Raw genomic sequence first — 18,190 nt, 5'->3', positions numbered from 1 at the left:
GGTGTAATCTTGACCACTGTAGTTACTTTTGTTGTGGTGGCTTCTGTTTGCTGCGATTCCAAAGCTCTTTGCTTACTTAGGATCCAGAATACTGAAGAGCGTGCGTGTGATGGAAATAAAAACTGAGGTTCTGCCAACAGACGCGCGGAGGCTGGATGTTGATAACAGTTACAGTACTGTGTAATTTTCCCGCTCGCGAGTCACGCCCGAGGGACCGGCGAGATCACACCAATCCTCCCAGAGAGACCAATGTCCCGCTTGCAGCTGGAGGGAAGGGCGAGAGCAGAAGGCGGGAAGACGGAGGAGGAGGAGGAGACCAGGCGGAGCACAGCCAAGCAAGAGAGCCTTGGCTTCGCCTCCCGCCTCCTCCTTCTCCTCTCCCCGGCAGGTCCCGTGCGGGCGGGAGAGTCGGGAAAGAGCAAGCTGTACAGCGCCGGAGCAATGGCCGCGTTTCCCGGAGGCAGCGGCAGCAGCGGAGTCTCGTGGCCGCGCTCGCCGCCCGCCTCAGCTCTGGGCTGGGAGCCAATGCTGGGGCTCCAGATCCGTTCGCGCTCCGTGGAGCAGACGCTGGTACCGCTCGTGGCGCAGGTACTGACCAAGTAAAGCCGAGCGGGCGGCTTGGCTCCCGCGCGGGTACCTCCGTCCCGGTCGGTCGCTCCGTCCTTCTCTCTCCGCGTGCCCTTCGGCTTCGTTCCTGAAGTCCTGATTTTCATTTCGGTTGCATGCTATCCAGAGTCACTCCGGATGGGGGCCTTAACAGATGGCTTTACAAGCAAAGTACCTTTGGTTTACATTTTCGGTGGCTCTGCCCTCCGGGGTGCCGCTGGAAGACGCCTGGAGGTTGGGGACTGATGCGGAAGGCGGGGGTGGCTTTTAAAAAGCATTTTAAAGTAGCCAGGAGCAAGAATCTCTCCCCCTTCTCCCCTGCGCGCGCGCTTTCGATCTCTCCGGAAAAAACTTGGAAGCGTCGCCCGGAACCGCGATTCGGAACGTAGGTTTGGTCTCAGCCCAACTTGGTGAAACGAAAACCCGCTTAAAACAACTTGACTTTAAGAGTGCAAACGAGGGTTTACGAGTCTTTTGCCCAGTGAGACAACATCTTGGAATTCCAGCCTGGCCTTTGTGCTTTGTTTTGTCGTCTTCTCGGGCCCAGAAGTCGTGCATAACTTTTTTTTCTTTTTAATGCTCACCCTCACGAGCTGTAATCCTTGAAAGAATTTTGACTGCCTTCCGGAGGATTAGCATCGCGTCGCGTATAGCCTTCGTTCACAGTTTTTGTATGACGAGGGAGGGGGAGATATATATTGCATGAATGTTACCTTAGTCGAGGACGATGCACTGCTCGTATTCCTATACAGTAGGCAGCACTTACTCCAGTCTCTGCTTCACAGATACCGCCGCAACTTCAATAGGAGTAGTTCAGCTGCAGCTCTCAAAACAGTTATTCTTCAAGTCGCTCCATAGACTTTATAAAATATGTCTTCACAATAAAGATGTGTCGGGAAACATGCCTGCTCTGGAAATACGACTGAGTATCTCCACTGGTAAATCTGTGCCTTTGAAATCAGTAAAATTTATTTCCCAGTAAATGTATTTAAGTTTGGAATATATGTGAGCACACAAATCATGGCTTGCCATTGAGGCAAGAGTTGAAGGAGCTGAAGGAGTATCTTGGTTTTCTGCAGTTCTCATTCATTTCACAGGGAGCATTTTGATCATGATGGTGGATTGGGTTTAGTGCTGTCAGTGCTTGTCAAAAGCAAGGGGGCAAGTCAGTCTGCTTCTGGATTAATCCCTGTTCAGGCAGTGCATTCCAGCAGGAAACTAAGAAGGTTGCTGAATTGCAGCATTAATTTTGTTGAATGTTAAGTCTGTGGGTGTGCACAGAATTTCAGACATTTCAGTTGGAAGCCAGAATGAGTGGGAAACGAGCAAAAAACTAGTGAAAACACATTTGGATTTTACAGGCATACTTGATTTCATAAACATACTTGACATTCTTGGTGAAGGGATTCTTTTTAAAATTCTATGCAGAGTGCTGGTTATGTTGGATGGTAAACTACTATGTCTTTATCCTGTATCAAATATTTATTTACAGAATGCGTATGATTCATAATTATTATATATTTTTTCTGACTTTATTGTCAGAACTTGTAATGGTTGCCTATTCTACAAGGTCTCACAGCAGCTCCCTCCCAAACAGAAACGCGCATCAGCGCCATGGCATGTGAAACCTTAGGATGTATACTGTACATTGAAACAGTGAACATGACAGAACTTTTCTGACTTTATTGTGGTTATTGAGAGTAAACTGATTTGGAACAAAAGTTGCTCTGCTACTTTCATACTAAAGGATAGTTAATATTGCTTAAATATTATTTTAAACAGTTTAACAGACTCATAGAAGATGGTGTTCCATTTTTTAAGATTACCTTCCCTCATTCCTCTGTAGCTATTCAAAAGCTTCCTTGCTGTACTAGGTGCGTACCCTTTTCCACTGGGTAACTTAGAAAGCGGCTGTTTACTGGTTGCATCAGGCCCAGTAAGAATATTGTAATAGTTTATATCATGCACTGCATTCTGAAGCATGGAATGTTTGAAAGTAAATTTCAGTGAGTTAAACAGGACAAATGAGCATGTTTTGCATTAAGATTTTGGAAGCGTCTGTAAGACGAGACACAATGTTCAGTGGTTTATGGACTGGCTTTGAAAAAGTAGGAAATTAAGAAATATTGGAAACAGGAAATGAACTAATAGTTTAAAAACTAACATTTAGGAGTATTTAGAAGTAGTCCAAGCATTTATTCTGATTTGACTACAGTATTACTAAGTACAAGATGTATACATGATCACTTTAAGCTACAATTAATAAGCCATTCTGTGTATATTTGAGTAAACAAGTGATACAGATTTAGCTTTTCCAGGAATTCAAGTTGAATTTAAATGAACTTGTTCAGATAATAAACCGCTGAGCTGCTGAGCTGGCCGATCGGAAGGTCGGCGGTTCGAATCCGCATGACGGGGTGAGCTCCCGTTGCTAGTCCCAGCTCCTGCCAACCTAGCAGTTCGAAAACATGCAAATGTGAGTAGATTAATAGGTACCGCTTCGGCGGGCAGGTAACGGCGTTCCGTTTAGTCATGCCGGCCACATGACCACGGAAGTGTCTACGGACAAACGCTGGCTCTTCGGCTTTGAAACGGAGATGAGCACCGCCCCCTAGAGTCGGACCCGACTGGACTTAATGTCAAGGGAAACCTTTACCTTTTTATATGGATGTACAGAAGGCCAAATACCATCATGAGACAAATATAACTTTGGCTCTGTATTGCACAGAATAAACTTAACTTTTGAAATTGTGGAATACTGGATTACAAGAGCAGGAATAGCAAATATAGACTGTTTGCCCAGATTGTAAATTTATATTAAGCTGAATTATTCCCCTCACTGACTCACAACTTTTCTATTCTTGTCATCAGCCAGTAAAATAGGGGTAATCCTTCCTGCTTCATTCTGATTTGGTTCCAGGTAACAGTGTTAGTGATCAGATCAGCATACTTTGTTGGGTTCTGATGAAGATAAAATAAAGGGAGTCTCAGTGTGAATTCCCATGGTGAAGATAGAATATGTGTAATAATAAAATAAAAATATTGCTGGAGAAATGTATTTCTGTTTATTTATCAAATTTGTTACCACCCATCTCCTCCCACCAGAGGGACTCTGGGCGGTTTACAACAATGTAATCAATAAAACAATAAACATACAATATAATTACAATATATAAAATATGATATATAAAAATGCAATTACAAATAGACAAATATAAATAAAAATAAAATCCATATGGCAGATGATCTAATTCAGTCCTTGTGTGCGATGAGCACTCTAGGGCACTAGCCATCCCCAAACGTAACTATTTCCCTCCCTGCCCCAAGCCAGGTGACAGAGCCATGACTTCAGATTTCCTAACATCACCTCCGGAGGTAGGATGTTCCAGAGGGCGGGAGCTCCTGCAGAGAAGGCCCGCCTCCTAGACCCTGCCAGATGGAATTCTTTTACTGACGGGGTCTGCAGCGTGTCCCCTCTGCATGATTGCACCTTGAATTGGACCAACACCTTGAATTGGACCCAGAAGCAAACTGGCACCCAATGCAGCTCACATAGTAGAGGTGTTATATGAGCCCTTCTAGGGGCACCAAAAATAGCCTGCGTGGCTGCATTCTGGACCAGCTGTAGCTTCTGGATACTCTTCAGGGGTAGCCCCATGTAGAGTGCATTGCAATAGTCTATATGGGAGATAACAAGGGCATGAGTGACCGTTTGAAGGGCTTCCTGATTCAGGAAAGGGCGTAACTGTCGCACAACATGAAGCTGTGCAAAGGTCCTCCTGGCCACAGCCGCCACCTGCTTTTTGAGCAGGAGCCTGTGAGTCCAGGAGGACCCTCAGATTATGCACTGGGTCTGTCTGGGGCAGTGCAACCCCATCCAGAACCAAAGTCCCAGATACGGAAGAGCCATTAACCCACAGCCACTCTGTCTTACCAGGGTTCAGCTGAAGCCTGTTGTTCCCCGTCCAGACCCCCACAGCCCCCAGGCACAGCGAGAGGGCAGTCACAGCATCACTTACCTTACCCAGGATGGAGATGTACAATTGAGTATTATCAGCATAATCATCAGCATAATTTGGCTGTGTTATAGCCTTTGAAGTCATTGAAAAGGGAGGATAATTCTTTCTGCTCATATTTAGATATTGCAAATAACAAAATGGTGAGGGTAATGGCAGAGTAGGCACAGCCCAGCTAGAGCAAAAGGATGGGTGGTTTGGGTGGCAGCAAAATAGCAGATGAGTGAGACTGCTGAATGTTTGCTGGAGAATAGACAACTGGTTTATATCAGGGCAGAGAATTTGACCATTTAGCCCAGTATTGTCTTTTGATAATAATAATAATAATAATAATAATAATTAATAATAATAATAATAATAATGTTTCCCCTTTTATTCCATTGTAGTCTTTTAGTATGTTCAGTAGCCATTCTAATATTACTGCATCTGCTGCTAAAGCCTATGCATATCTTAATAACCTGTTGACTGAATCATCACAGCAGTCTTCTTGCCACTATTATCTGATGCTTGATCTTTTTAAAATTATTACTGTTGTCAAATCATTTCCCCTCCTGCTGCAGTGTACCTGTTTCTTGTCTTGACTCTTTTTGCTGGCTATTCATCTCTAGCCCACATCTGCTTCAAGATTTAGTTCTCTCCCTCCCTCCCTCCCTCTCTTTTGTAGATAATTTCTTGTTTTTATTGAGCCTGGTCTCTGTAGTAATGTCAGAGGTGGTTGTCTGGAATGGGAACTGGAATATTTGGGAAGAACTTAGTATCCTGTCAAGGTAGGAGGGTTCTGTTGACCTGCTGGGCCCTAGTCTCTATTTTATCATAGAAAATTGCCTTGATGTTGATGGTGAAACAGTGGTAGTCAATTCTCAATATTTTCATTTGTATGGATCACTATATTGCATATAAGTTACAGATTGCTAGTGCAGCCAGATAGTGTTAATGAGACCATAACACTGAATACAGGTAAAAGTTGCTTTTTAATTTTTTTTCTAAAGAAATGACAGAAATTTTGTGAGATTGCCAAATCTCATGAGATAATAGTATTTCTGCTTAAAACCAAGGATGCCATTAAAGAAATATATATTTTATTTTTACAAATTCCAGAAAATGACCTGTAGTACTTTCAGAGACCACCAGTGGTCTCCAGAATGGAAACCATTGCCATAGAGGAACCGAGCTGACAGCCTGAAAATGTTTGCTTTAACAAAAAAAGAGCCATATTTAAATTATTACAGTATTTATGATCTGTGCCTGAACAGTATAGATTGAAGAATCAGAAATTGTAACAGTAATAATTATTTCAGGAAAATAAAACTAGCATTGAAAAGTAATTAAATGTTGGCAGCATGATGTGTGATGCTGGTGGTAAAGGTTGCATATGCTACTTGGCAGAGTGACCGGCTGATGATGTTAACTAGGGGTGGACAAGCTGTTATCGCAGAAGAAATACACTTAATGTTTGAGGAAAGCTGTTGTAAGGAGGCTGGTGATATAGATCAGATGGGACAGTGATGTAAAGAAGATAGGAGCAGATTTCCTATTTTTTCTGATTTTTTAAAAGGAAATTTATTTATTTGTTTGTTTGTTTATTTAACAGATTTATAAGGCCACCCAACTCACACACGGTGACTCTGGGCAGCTTACAGAGTTAAAAACCTTACAGAATTAAAAACTTATCCCTCCCCCCCCACCCCCAATGGCAGCAAACACACTCATACCAGCCACTTGATTGGCTCTGAAGCAGCTTGGGGTCCCCAGGCCCATTGACAGAACCCCATCTTCAGGGCCTTCTGGCACAGGAGCAAGGAGGGGGCGAATCTTATATCTGGAGGGATGATGTTCCAAAGGGAGGGAGCCAATATGCCAAAGGGATGGAGCAAATATGGGGGTTAGTTTGTATATGTCCCACTAAAAAGAGACACGGGAAAGGAGTTCAGGAGTGGCATGATATCTATAGACTTTCCATTCCTGCTGCAGGATTGAGGAAGAAAGAACGTTTTGTTTTTCATGATGTATGTCTATCAAGACTTTGAGCTTTCAATGCCATCATGGTTTTTGACATGAACTATTAAATGAATTTTCAGGGAAGAAAAAATGTTGAAATGATTCCAGATTTATTTACCAATGCATATTCTTATACTTCTTGACTCAGAGGTAAGCATCAGACCTTTGGGTTGTCTTTTGAGTATATACTCATTAGGGTCTTTATCAAATAAATTTATATTTATTGGAACCTTGTACATGACTGCACACTGGAAGATTGTAATTAGAAGACTGTACACAATTCACTATAAATAACTACCCAAAGGGGCAATTATACGATGAATACTGGCTGAGGCAAGATTATATCTGAAAAGATGTTACCATAACTGCAAGAGTTAAAGTATGAAAGAAGCTATTCTTTTGATTCAACATCAGGATATATAACTGCAATATCAAAATATATAACAACATCAAGTAGTACAAGCCTGTACAAATAATTCAAAGATATCTTTTATTTCTTCCAAATGTGATACTTTTTAATGGGCAATTTCTTGCATTAATCTGAACCACTGAGATATCTTTACTAGGGAATGAGTCTCATTAAACTGAGGAACTCACTTCGTAGTGTTATTTATCTACAGATGTGAATCAGCTTTAAGTGTCTATAATTGTAGTTGTTACAAAGTATTGAAAATAGGTAGCTTGTAAAGTTGACTGGAAGATTGTTATGAAGTGTGTGAGTATGTTATGAGAGAGGGAGAGAGAGATTTGGAAGTGGGGGGGAGAGAGAAGATAATGTATGTTTTCCTCAAATAGCAGTCTTTTCTCAAGCTGCAATATAAACTGCTTTTGAAACTGGAGCGGGAAGGGTGGAGGTAAAAGGATGTTCTGAAATCTCAAATTATTGATATGGGGAGATAACTAGTGTGGCCCAGTCCTTTGGGCCACACTAGTTATCTCCCCATATCAATAAACTCAAGCTGCAGTCCTACCTGTAACTCTCCTGGGAGCAAGTCTCATTGAATTTGAGTTGACATGCAGAAAATTGAACTGTCAGTCACATAAGGTGAATTTAGTTACCTGTAAAAAACAGTTTAGCTACTCTGCCAGTAGAGAACGAGTGGTGCATAACGAGTGGCTCAAAATCAACAATTTACAACATTTGGCATTACCTTCTGGGTTCTTAGAAGTGCAATTTTGTCATGGAAAGCCCTGGCAACAGTGACTCATGCCCTCAGCATCACAAGATTAGATTACTGCAGTGCTCTTTCCATGGGGCTTCCTTTAAAGACCGCTTCAGAACTGCAGTTGGAGCAGGGCAGCGGCCCACATACTAGGAGGTGTCGTCCGTCACAGCCATATTACAGCCTGTGTAGTGGGCACTGTGCTGGCTTTCAGGAGGCCATTCAAAGTCCCAGTTTTAACCTTTAAAGCCCTGTTTGGCTTGGCTCCCAGTCATCCGCAGGACTGCTGCCTTCATGTAGTGCCAGTTCACCCTGTATGCTCATTGTGAGTAGGGATGCTTAGGGTGTCCTATATATGTATGAGGGAAAGGGAGCAGGGTCCTGGAAGCAGTGTTTTTTGGTGGCAGCCCCATTTGGAAGAATCATCCCACCAGAGGTGTAGTTGGCATTTATTCTTTTATCTGTCTTTTTTATATTTAGTTATTCATTATCTTACTTACAGGTAGTCCTCAGTTAATGACTGTAATTGGGACTGGGAACTCTGGCACTGAGTGACATGGTTGTAAAGCAAAAAATTGACCATGGGGACACTGCAATGGCAACAACTTTGAGGATCAGTTGTAAGTCTCCTCGTTCAGCGCCATCATAACTTTGAATGGTCACTGAATGAGTGGTTGCTAAGTGAGGACTACCTGTATTAGATATTTTTAAAAAAATCTTTTAAAGTTTGTGAAGATAAAGCTTTTCTGGAATGTCTTTGAAATCTAATTATTACTGCTATTCAGCTGAGTGGGTGCTAGGGTTATATTTTGAGATTCATCATTTTTTTGTCGCTTTGCATTACTTTAGTAACTATTCTTCTACTCTTTTATTTTATTATGTGCTTGCTTTTAATTGTTTTGCACACCCCTGGGAATTATCTGATTATGCTAGTCTGTAAGTACAACAAATGAATAAATAAATCAGTTTAGTACAGTGGTAGTTTTGTATCTCCCCAAGAGATACATTCTGCTGTGCATGTATACTATTTGAATTGTATTTTGTACTGTCTGCATCATGGTTAATTGATGTGCTGATTCTTGGGAAAAAGGATTGCTGGGAACCTGTGGTATATAACATCTAACAAATGATTTGGGAGCTCCTGCCAACTTCTGGTCATTTCAGTTTTTAAAAACTGGAGCTGTGGGGCCTTTCAGCTAAGCTTTTTGTAGTGTTCAGGAACTTGTAATCTCCAGGCTAAATCCTGCTTTTTAAGAGATTTGGGCTTAGCCCCTGAAGGCAAGATCTTCCCATTTCACTCCCTGAAGTGTATTAGAACATGGGAAGAAAGTAGAGAGAAGCTGTATAGAGAATGGAAGCAAAACAAGAAATGTATGTGTTCCTGCAGGTTCTTTGCCTGAATATATGCTTTCTGAAAGCACACAGAACAGAAGGAACAGGGAATGCAGATAGCATGTTTGTGAGAATTGAATATGACAGGAGACTTCTTGAGGTAGACTTTATTTATTGACCTTTAAAACTTTTTTTGCTATGCTCCTAAATAATGATTTCTAAGGCTGGAATTTTCAAACTTTTTCAGGCTATGGAACCTTTTAGTTTTTATATCCATCCATCCATCCATCCATCCATCCATCCATCCATCCTGGAATAAGAGGCAAAACTCTAGTGATAGAAAATTAGCTATGACACTGGCCACCTAGAGCTTTCTTATCCCCAGACTCAATCAAGTCACTCAGTTCCAGGCCAGCAGAGTGTCTGCTCACTGCCCAGTACTGTATGGTGCAAACTCTGGGGTGACATTTGTTAAGAATATCTTGATCTTACAACATTTGATGGTGTATCTGCATGAGGTAGCCATGCTCAAATCAGTTTTTTTGGAAGCAAATTAGGAGTGAAGCAGGGTGGTCCCAACATTCTTCTTCCAGTAAAATAATGGCAGAGCTGATTCAGATGACAGCACCTTCTTTCTCAACGAAAATAGGCATTGGTTTAAGACATGCATAATAGCGCCCACAAAGATCAGCCCAGATTTCCATCAGTCCTCTTGTTTATTGAAAAGTACAGTGTGGACAGAATGTTCTCTTCTTTTTTCCTATTAAAGGATTTCTAAGGCACAGCATAGGAAAGAAAAGAAGAGAGAGAAAGAAAAAAAGGAGCTTGTGTGGATATATGTAAATATTTTTCCTTGGTGGATTCCTTGCTTTCCTCCATGTACTCTTTGTAGATCAGGAGTGGGCAATCTGAATGGGCAATCCCCAGAGGGCATGTAACCTCTGAACCCCCTTTGTGCATTTCCCCAAAACACTTCTGTCCATAGTTGCTAAAAATTGGTGGTGTGCTTTCCTGCCATTTTGAAATGGAAAATGATATGCACGCAAATATAGTGTAAGCTTTGAAGTGGCTTAACTTACTTTGAGAAACAAAGGGAACTCCAGTCTTTCTCCTCCCTAAACTCAGAAAACCTTGGCTCTGCTCTGTATTATCTCCTCAGCCTCTGCTGTCCTTGGACACCACAAGTTGTTAGGTGCAGCTACCAGCAATCAGCAATCATACTCAAAGAATAGACTTGCCTTGATATAATTTTGTGTGTGTGTGATTTGTGTCACTCAGTTGCTAGATCAGAAAAAAAAAACAGGTTCAGATTATAGGATGGTTTTTGTTTTTGTTTTGTTTTTTGTTTGGTTTGGACATTTGGAATCTTAGAGTTACATGTCTCAGTTTACTTATTTGTGCAAGAGAGGTTATGTTGCTCAGTTGCTGAATGAGAAAAACTTGGGGCTGAACTGTGCTTTTTCATGCAGAGGTAACTGCTCTGAATCAAAAGATGTTGAGTGTGGTGCTCAGTGAACCGCCCCTTTCCTCCACCAAACTTTGTTTTTCCCTAGATATTAACTGCTCCAAGGGCCTTTGCAAAGCTAAGTTTTATTTGTATATATTTTCCCCACACTCTTTACAAAAGAGACTGCCAATGCAACTCACAGCATCAGTGGCAAGCAGTCTCTACTTTCAGACTTGCCAGTACATAACACACAGTGAAGAAAGCATGGAGAGTGGGGAGGGGGGAGAAAAAGCTTATTTTATTGTCAGGCTTTGTTTCATTCTTGAACAGTGATGCTTCTGAAAATTCTGTGGTCAGATTCCATGTTCAAAGAATTATGTAGCTAACTGGAGGGTTAGGATAATTGGCTGTAAAAGGTGGCAGAGGCCATACAAAAATATTGCTAATGTAGTGAAGTGTTACTAAGACATCAATTTGAGCTGTTATAAGTGAGACACTATTCCTCAGTTTACTTAGGTGCTGTGGAATTATTATGTATTTTGCTTAAGTGCTTTTAAGGATGTTTAAAAGAAGGTTGTGGTCTCTCTGCTCTGCTGACTGCCTGCCTTCTGCTTTATTGTCTTCCATGGGTACCAGCCGCTACTGAGGTCTGTCAAATATAACTACTGATCAGGGCAGGGAAAAAATGCTTCATCATACTGATGATAGATGAGAAGGAATACACACTGTGTACACCCTGACGTCTGCTTCTAACTCAGGACCAGGTGGCATCTCCAGCCTTCCTGGAGGCAAAGGAAAGGCAAAAGAAGCCCAGCCTGACCCCACCCATTGGCTAGAAGAGGAGCATCTGCAGTGAGATGGGTCTTCCCATCCCACTTGAAAGAGCCCTTTGTTCCACCTGCCAAGTTCAGAAAGAGAGGTGAACCTACCCGCCCCAGGTGACCCCATCCCGCCAGAAAATTAAGGGCTCCTTGAAACGATCTAATAAACTCTGCTACGAGTATGATGCAGAGTCACAGACCTCATATTCCTACTCCCACTGAGCAAAACTGTGCAAATTAAAATAGATTAGTATGATATGAGTGATATGTGTAAAGTTATATTGATCTGTAGTCCTATTCACTGTTCAAATTGTCAATGTCCTCAGAGGAACTCAGGCAGCCTGTGTTCAGGTTTGCAGGTTTTGAATATATGGAAATGCTTTCCCATATGAACATTTTTAGCATAAAAGTTGATGGCTTTCCATATAAAACACCTCCGCGCCCCCTCCCCTCATTACATTAATATGGATAGTAGCCGAGCACTGAATGACTGAAGCTGTTTTGTTTCCTTTCCTGTCAGCTGTGCTCAGATTAACTGAACACTTCCTTGATTTTTAACATAGACTTAATCTTTCAGGTATGCTGCTGAGTAATGGATTTAACCCTTGGGAATATTAATATCCCTTGAAGAACTCTAGAAGTGTAAGACTATTTGAGGAATAAGCTCCTGGTGTTTTAATGCCAAAGGTGAAGTATAATGAGATGTAGTTAAAAAAAAAGTTAACAATTTATATGTGTTGCATTACAGCAAAAAGTAAAATGAAGTCTTTCTAAGGAAAAATACAGGCTAATCATCTAAGTATTGTGAATTAATATAATAGCATGATTTTTTTTCTTTATACTGTATATGAGAAGGATCATTTCTAAACTGTCTGTATAGAGAGAATCGAGAATTAACATGTACCGAAATTCCTAAGATTCCTAAGTGTGTGTGGAGCACACAGTTCCTAAGTGATTCTAAGCCATGATTTAGTATCCTTGCACAAGTGTAATGCGCTTGCATGAAATGTTGAGCTCAAGGGCTCTGCTATCTCTTTTGTTTTGAGCATTCCTCCCCCTCTTTTATTCTGCTAAAAGGAATTTATTTCAGCAGGCAAACTAAAGCAGATTTCAGTTCAGTTCAGCAGATTCTTGGTTTGTGGTTTTGTGTAAACCAGGATTAGAAGGCTAAACTATAAACTCTTTAGTTAGATAAATCATAAAAGATTTCCATGGATGATTTATTGAGCAGATGATACTATTTTTACATCATAATTTGCAATCTGCATATAACAGCAAATAGGAATCTGCAAATAAACTACTCAGTCCTGGTTTATTCCATCTCCCAGTTGCATGGGAGGAGAGGAAAGGTGGGTGGGGTAGAGTGCCAAGTATTGTGTGTGTTCCTTCCTGCTCAGGCATACAATGCTGCATTGTGAGTGAGCCTTATGTATGAGAACCAGCCCACTTTGTAGACTTCTGAGCCTTGGGATGTTATTCACTGTTGTAAGATATTTCAAAATGAGTCTACCATTTTCAGGAACTTATCTACAGAATAGTCAGATTTACTCAATTGAAGCAGGAGGAAGTCATGACCTGGTGTGATCCCACGTACCTTGTGACAACACTGAAACAACATGGATAGGTGCTCTTTCTCTCTCCCTCCCTCTCTCCATTGATGGATATACCTTTCCATCTAGAAGAGCCCTTACTTGCTGAAGACACAAATTTAGAGGTCATTCTGATTTGTTAAATATTTTATTCTAGAAAGCCTGGGTTATTTAGAAGTCAGTAAGAAAACTGTTAATTTCCTCTGTTATGTGTGATAAACAGTTGGAAACAAATGGAAACAGTTGTGTTCTAGGGCATATTTTTGGCTGAGTGTCTGCAGGGGAAGAATGTCAGAGAGTACAAGGTTTTGAGGCTTTTATTCAAAAGTAAGTTATATTCAGTGGGGTTTCTTCCCAGATGAGTGGGCATAGGGCTACACTTTTAATTACTTTGATGGAATCCAAGGGGATATCTGATAAGCATGGATTAAGAGCATCTTGTCCAATCTTGTATAGAGGAAACCTTTCTCTCCTTTTTGTGTATTGTTCTATGTCCTCATCTACCTTTCTTTAGCTAAGAAGTTTTTTAAAAGAACAACAGTAATTAATTCTATCTTAAAGACCTAAGATTATTAAATGAGAAGTTAACAATCTTCCAAAATGTAGTATTATAATTTGGAGGGTATTGAAATACTCCAAGACTGTAATTGTAGAATGAGTGAAAGTGTATCTCATAATGCATATCAGTGTATTTGTTTGTGATGATTTTTTGGACATACCTTGAACCTTCAGGAGAGACATCATTTTGGATTTATTTTAGGTTGAAGATATCTATCCTTCTGTAAGCTTGCTACGTACCATGGGAAGTGAGTTGATCATGCGGGTAGGGGAAGTCCTTATTTCTAATCGTTCTCTTGCCACCTGAGTTTCATTTTGTTATTCTCTTTTCCTATTAGCAGCTCAAGGCCCTAACAGCAACAAACAGTTTAAACTGAGTTAGTTAGAATGTTTCCTGTGGGTTTCTCAGCATGCTAATGTTGCTGTCTTTGTGGTTCTTAATCGTCTGAGCATCAGCTGAACAGCTGAAGAGTCACTCTGTAAATCTGCTCTCATATGGCTGGTGCAGTTACGTTTTTATTAAGTAGTAATGATAAGGAAGAATATTGATTTGCACATTTCATTCATCTTAGAAATAATTAGGAGAACTTCTACATTGGGTTGTAGGTGGTAAGTATATCAGGATGCATAAACTGGCTTTTGCTCATGTCAGCGTAAAATTGTTGTTGCAGCCTAAGGAGAATTGATGAAAAAAACATTCCAGCAAACTTAATTGGCATATAACAATTTTGGTAGTCTGCCTACTTGCATGGCCTTTTATAAATAAGATTATAGAAGCTTTCTGTATAACCCCAATGAGGATCCTATTTTCAAAATGAAAATTAGAGTTTTCATAATTATATATTTATACCTGTCTTTCTTTCTTTTAGAGTTTTATTTTATTGTAAACAAACCTGTCAGATAATGTCAGACTAACAAGGTAAGCTTTTTGCACAAGGACTGACTACATGCAAAGTACCCTATTGTAATGAACTTTTTTATTTATTTATTTACTGTAATTCTGTCAGTATACCAGAGACAGCTAGAATTTGATAATTTCTGCTGTCATGGGGAGTGGGGATAGCGCTGCCTATTTGAAGGAACTATCTCATGTTTGCCTTCTGAATCCCTAGTACTAATTACCCATTTTCTGTCAATTTTATCTCTTTATCCTTCTGAGATACATGGTCAAATTATGGTTTCCTGAGCCTTTACTGCAGGCATTTTTATGTAGGCGGTACCAGATGAAACACTTTCTGTTGGGAACTATGCCAAGCTAAGCGTGTGCTTGCAAGTGAGGCCATCTTGGTGTACATTGACATAGTTCTGTTACATGTGGTTTATTCTGGAATGAAACAGGTCCAGTCAAGTGCTTATGGTTATTCAGAGCTTCTTTTGTTTGTTTTAAACTAGCTTGAACTATGTTAACTTCCACTGATCAGATACTGGTTGATACCTTGATGTGGCCCTGGAAAATTTTACTAAGACTGTCTTGGACTTTATATTCTTTATTCTTATGTTTATGTACAGTATATTTATATTTTATAATCTTTTATTCTTTTATTCACTTGTAAACTACCCAGAATTGTCACAGCACAAGATGGGCAGTGAAGAAATATGATAGATAGATAGATACTAGGAATTATTTTTCCAGTATAATCAGTTGTGCAAGTTAATACTTTTATAATTAGACTGCCTGTACAGTTGATCTCTACCAGGTATTATTCTGTGATTTCTCTCTTCCCAGGTTCCAACTAAAATCTATAATGGCTGTTTTTATATTTAGGAATCCATTAGCTTTCTGAATAGAATGATTGGTTTTAAATGTGATTGGTTCAAGTATTTCTTCTTGAGGTCTGTAATAGTCCTAGCTAATTAGTTTGAAGTAGTTCCTTGTTAGAGATGAGGGAGGAGGGATGACTTTCATATGTGGTGTCTTTTTTAAAAAGATTCTTCCTCAAAAATAATTGCAGTAGACTTCCATTAATCAGATCAAACCTCCTGATTTACTTGCAGTCTATACAGCTGGAGGAATTCTGAGTTTTCTTCTGTCATCCTAAATCTGGGAGGTGGGTCTGTGTATGGAAATCTTTGGATTTATTTGCCCAGAGCTCAGAAGACAGAAAACTTGCTTGTAAAATATCTTAAGAATACAAGGGATAATTTGACAATAATGCAGCCAAGAAAGGAAAGGTTTTCTATGTGATAAATTATCTTTTAAAATAATAGAGCCAAGTGTTGAAGAATAAAAAAAAAGCAGTGTGTTAGGAAGACAGGCTAAAGGAGGAAAAAAGGATTAAAAACAAAGCACACATACAATTCCAAATAAAAAACAATTTAAATATATTTTATCTAATGACATAGGACTTTGGGTTGTGAGGCACACTGTTCCTTATTGAAAGGATGGTCTGGGAACATTTGGTTAGGTGTTGCTGGGAAAATAACAAGTGAGGTCTGTATTTTTATGGAAATCTGAAATCTTAAAGGAGGCTGATGGTTTTCCATTCAGTCATGTGAAGTCCATTTCTAAGGTCATGAAGCAGAAGGAAGATTAGCATCCAGTAATAAGACTGTGGGTGATTTGTAGTAGATAGCAATAGGTTTTGATTCTCTTGTGGTTGATAATAACAACAACAGAATGGCTAATAGCAAAAAACAAACGAAATCAATCAGAATGGATTAATTTAATCAGATGAACTATTTATTTTATATTCTTCCCCCTTCTACCAAGCTATCATTCTGTACTTGGTGAACTTCTGGGTTCTAATATTAATAAATTTTAAAATAATCTAGCAGGCCTAAGGAAATCTGCCTGACCCACTCTTCAGCCAATCATCATATTAGATAAGGACTAGATCCAGAGCCTTAGTAAACCAAATTTATATATCAAAAGAACTGGCAAGTTCCAAATTAAATGCAGCATTTTGGGAAAAAATAAGTGTTTCAAGTATGCTGATAGTGACAGAGAGAGGGAATTGGGGAGGATTGTTTCACTGCAAATTTAAGAGGAGAAAGTAGATTTAGATTTACTGATTTAACAGGTTTAGATTTACTGTAGATTTCTGGATAATTTTCAAAAGAGTGTAGCAACAAGAGCTCTCTTCCTTGCTAAAACTGTACTGTGAAATCAGTGAGGCTAGGAAGCATAGCCTTTGGTTTTTAAATGGGAGAACTATGAGCTCTGTTCAGTTCTGATACATAAAATAATTTGGAACTTGCCAGTTCCTTATATATCAAAAAAGCTAGCGTTTTAGAAAAAAAGTAACTTTTAGATGTAAATTTTGGGAAGAAAGATAACAATTTGCCTATTGATTGACACATTCCTTGGAGAATAGTGAAGAATAGAACTCTAGTGAATGTTGGCTCTGTTCAGAGTATCAGTTTGCCACATCTTCAAGTGACGGTTACACATAATACATGTTTTTGAAAGTGGGATCTTCAGGCATAATTTGATTCAGTGTATAATACAACTTAGTTTCAGTTATGAAGACCAAGAAACTTGGTTCTTTCAGGCCCATGCATAGAATATGTGATTAGAAACAGGCCAGAGTATGTTTCTTTGTACAAATAATGAATGGTAAGTGCCTATGCATGTATGAATGTGAAAGAGAGAGAGAGAGTAATCTCAGACACAGCCTTTATTGGACACTGAATTCAGTTATACTGAAATTCGTCCCCAGTTCATTATAAACAGAAATGATTAAAAATGCATAGATGCAAAGATATAATGTGCACTTGTTGCTGCTATTATTATAATTATTATTATATTGTTCATGAGTGGGGATTGTTTTGCCATGGAATTGTTTTAATATTCATGAAACACATTAGGAAGTAATTGCCTGAAAAAATAGTACTGAGATGTCATTTAAATGCTTTTCTTAAAAAGCAAATACTAGACATATTTTTGGATTATAGATATATCAGTAGCTATCTGGCACGAACTCTGAAATGAAGTTCTTTTAATAAATCTAATTCTTGTTGCTTGGGATAATAAACAAGGATTGTTGTTGCATTTGTGAGTTTCAGAAAGGTATTTTGCTGGTCCCCATTTGAAGATAGGAATGCCGAAAGAGATGTTGCATTATATCATAAGCTGACTCCAATAGTATTGTTGTTGCCTCTGTTTCCAGCAAGTGCACAAACTCAGCTACAGTCCTCTGAAACAGGAGGAAATAAATACAGATAAATTCAAGCATCAGCAGTGCACTGTTGCTCACTTCTTATTGGAGCTGTTTAGAAAAATGAAAGGAATTTAGGAGGTTGGAGAAGCTGAACTCCACGTCCAAGCATCTTTTCAAGAACAATATAGTACCCTCAGGATAACCGAAATGCATGATAAGAGAGAAGAGAGGATAAATGTATTTCCAATTCTAAGGCAATGGCCATTGTCATTAGACAAAATGGAATGGTCTGGTGCTAGGGGCAAGCATGCTCACTTTTAGTTCAGTTCAAACAATGCACCCTGATTGCTTTTGTTATTCATTGTTCCAGAAAAGTGTCTTAAATATAAATATGTGCCCCAGAGGTGCCAGCATGTAGCCAACCTTGGCTAATTTCAGAAGTTAAGTTGATCAGCCCGGGTTAGTATTTGAATGAAGGACTGCTTCAATTTTCCAGAATTGTAGGCTAGACTGAGACGTTTGGGTGGGGGGGAATGTCCAGAAGATAACAGCAAACCTTT

At 39.7% G+C, this 18,190-nt stretch overlaps 1 protein-coding gene across 1 annotated transcript in view; it reads left to right on the top strand.

The window, feature by feature from the left end:
- Positions 1-314: 314 nt before the first annotated feature.
- The window catches only part of CTNNAL1 (catenin alpha like 1), a 58,475-nt gene continuing 40,599 nt past the window's right edge, over positions 315-18,190 (top strand). The window contains exon 1 of the mRNA XM_063298735.1: positions 315-588. Coding sequence (XP_063154805.1) covers positions 442-588 — 147 coding nt within the window. The 5' untranslated portion in view covers positions 315-441. The remainder of the gene's footprint in view (positions 589-18,190) is intronic.

The sequence above is a fragment of the Candoia aspera genome, chromosome 3, assembly GCF_035149785.1.
Source record: "Candoia aspera isolate rCanAsp1 chromosome 3, rCanAsp1.hap2, whole genome shotgun sequence".
NCBI classification, from domain to species: domain Eukaryota; kingdom Metazoa; phylum Chordata; class Lepidosauria; order Squamata; family Boidae; genus Candoia; species Candoia aspera.
This window is presented reverse-complemented; position numbering and strand designations above follow the sequence as displayed.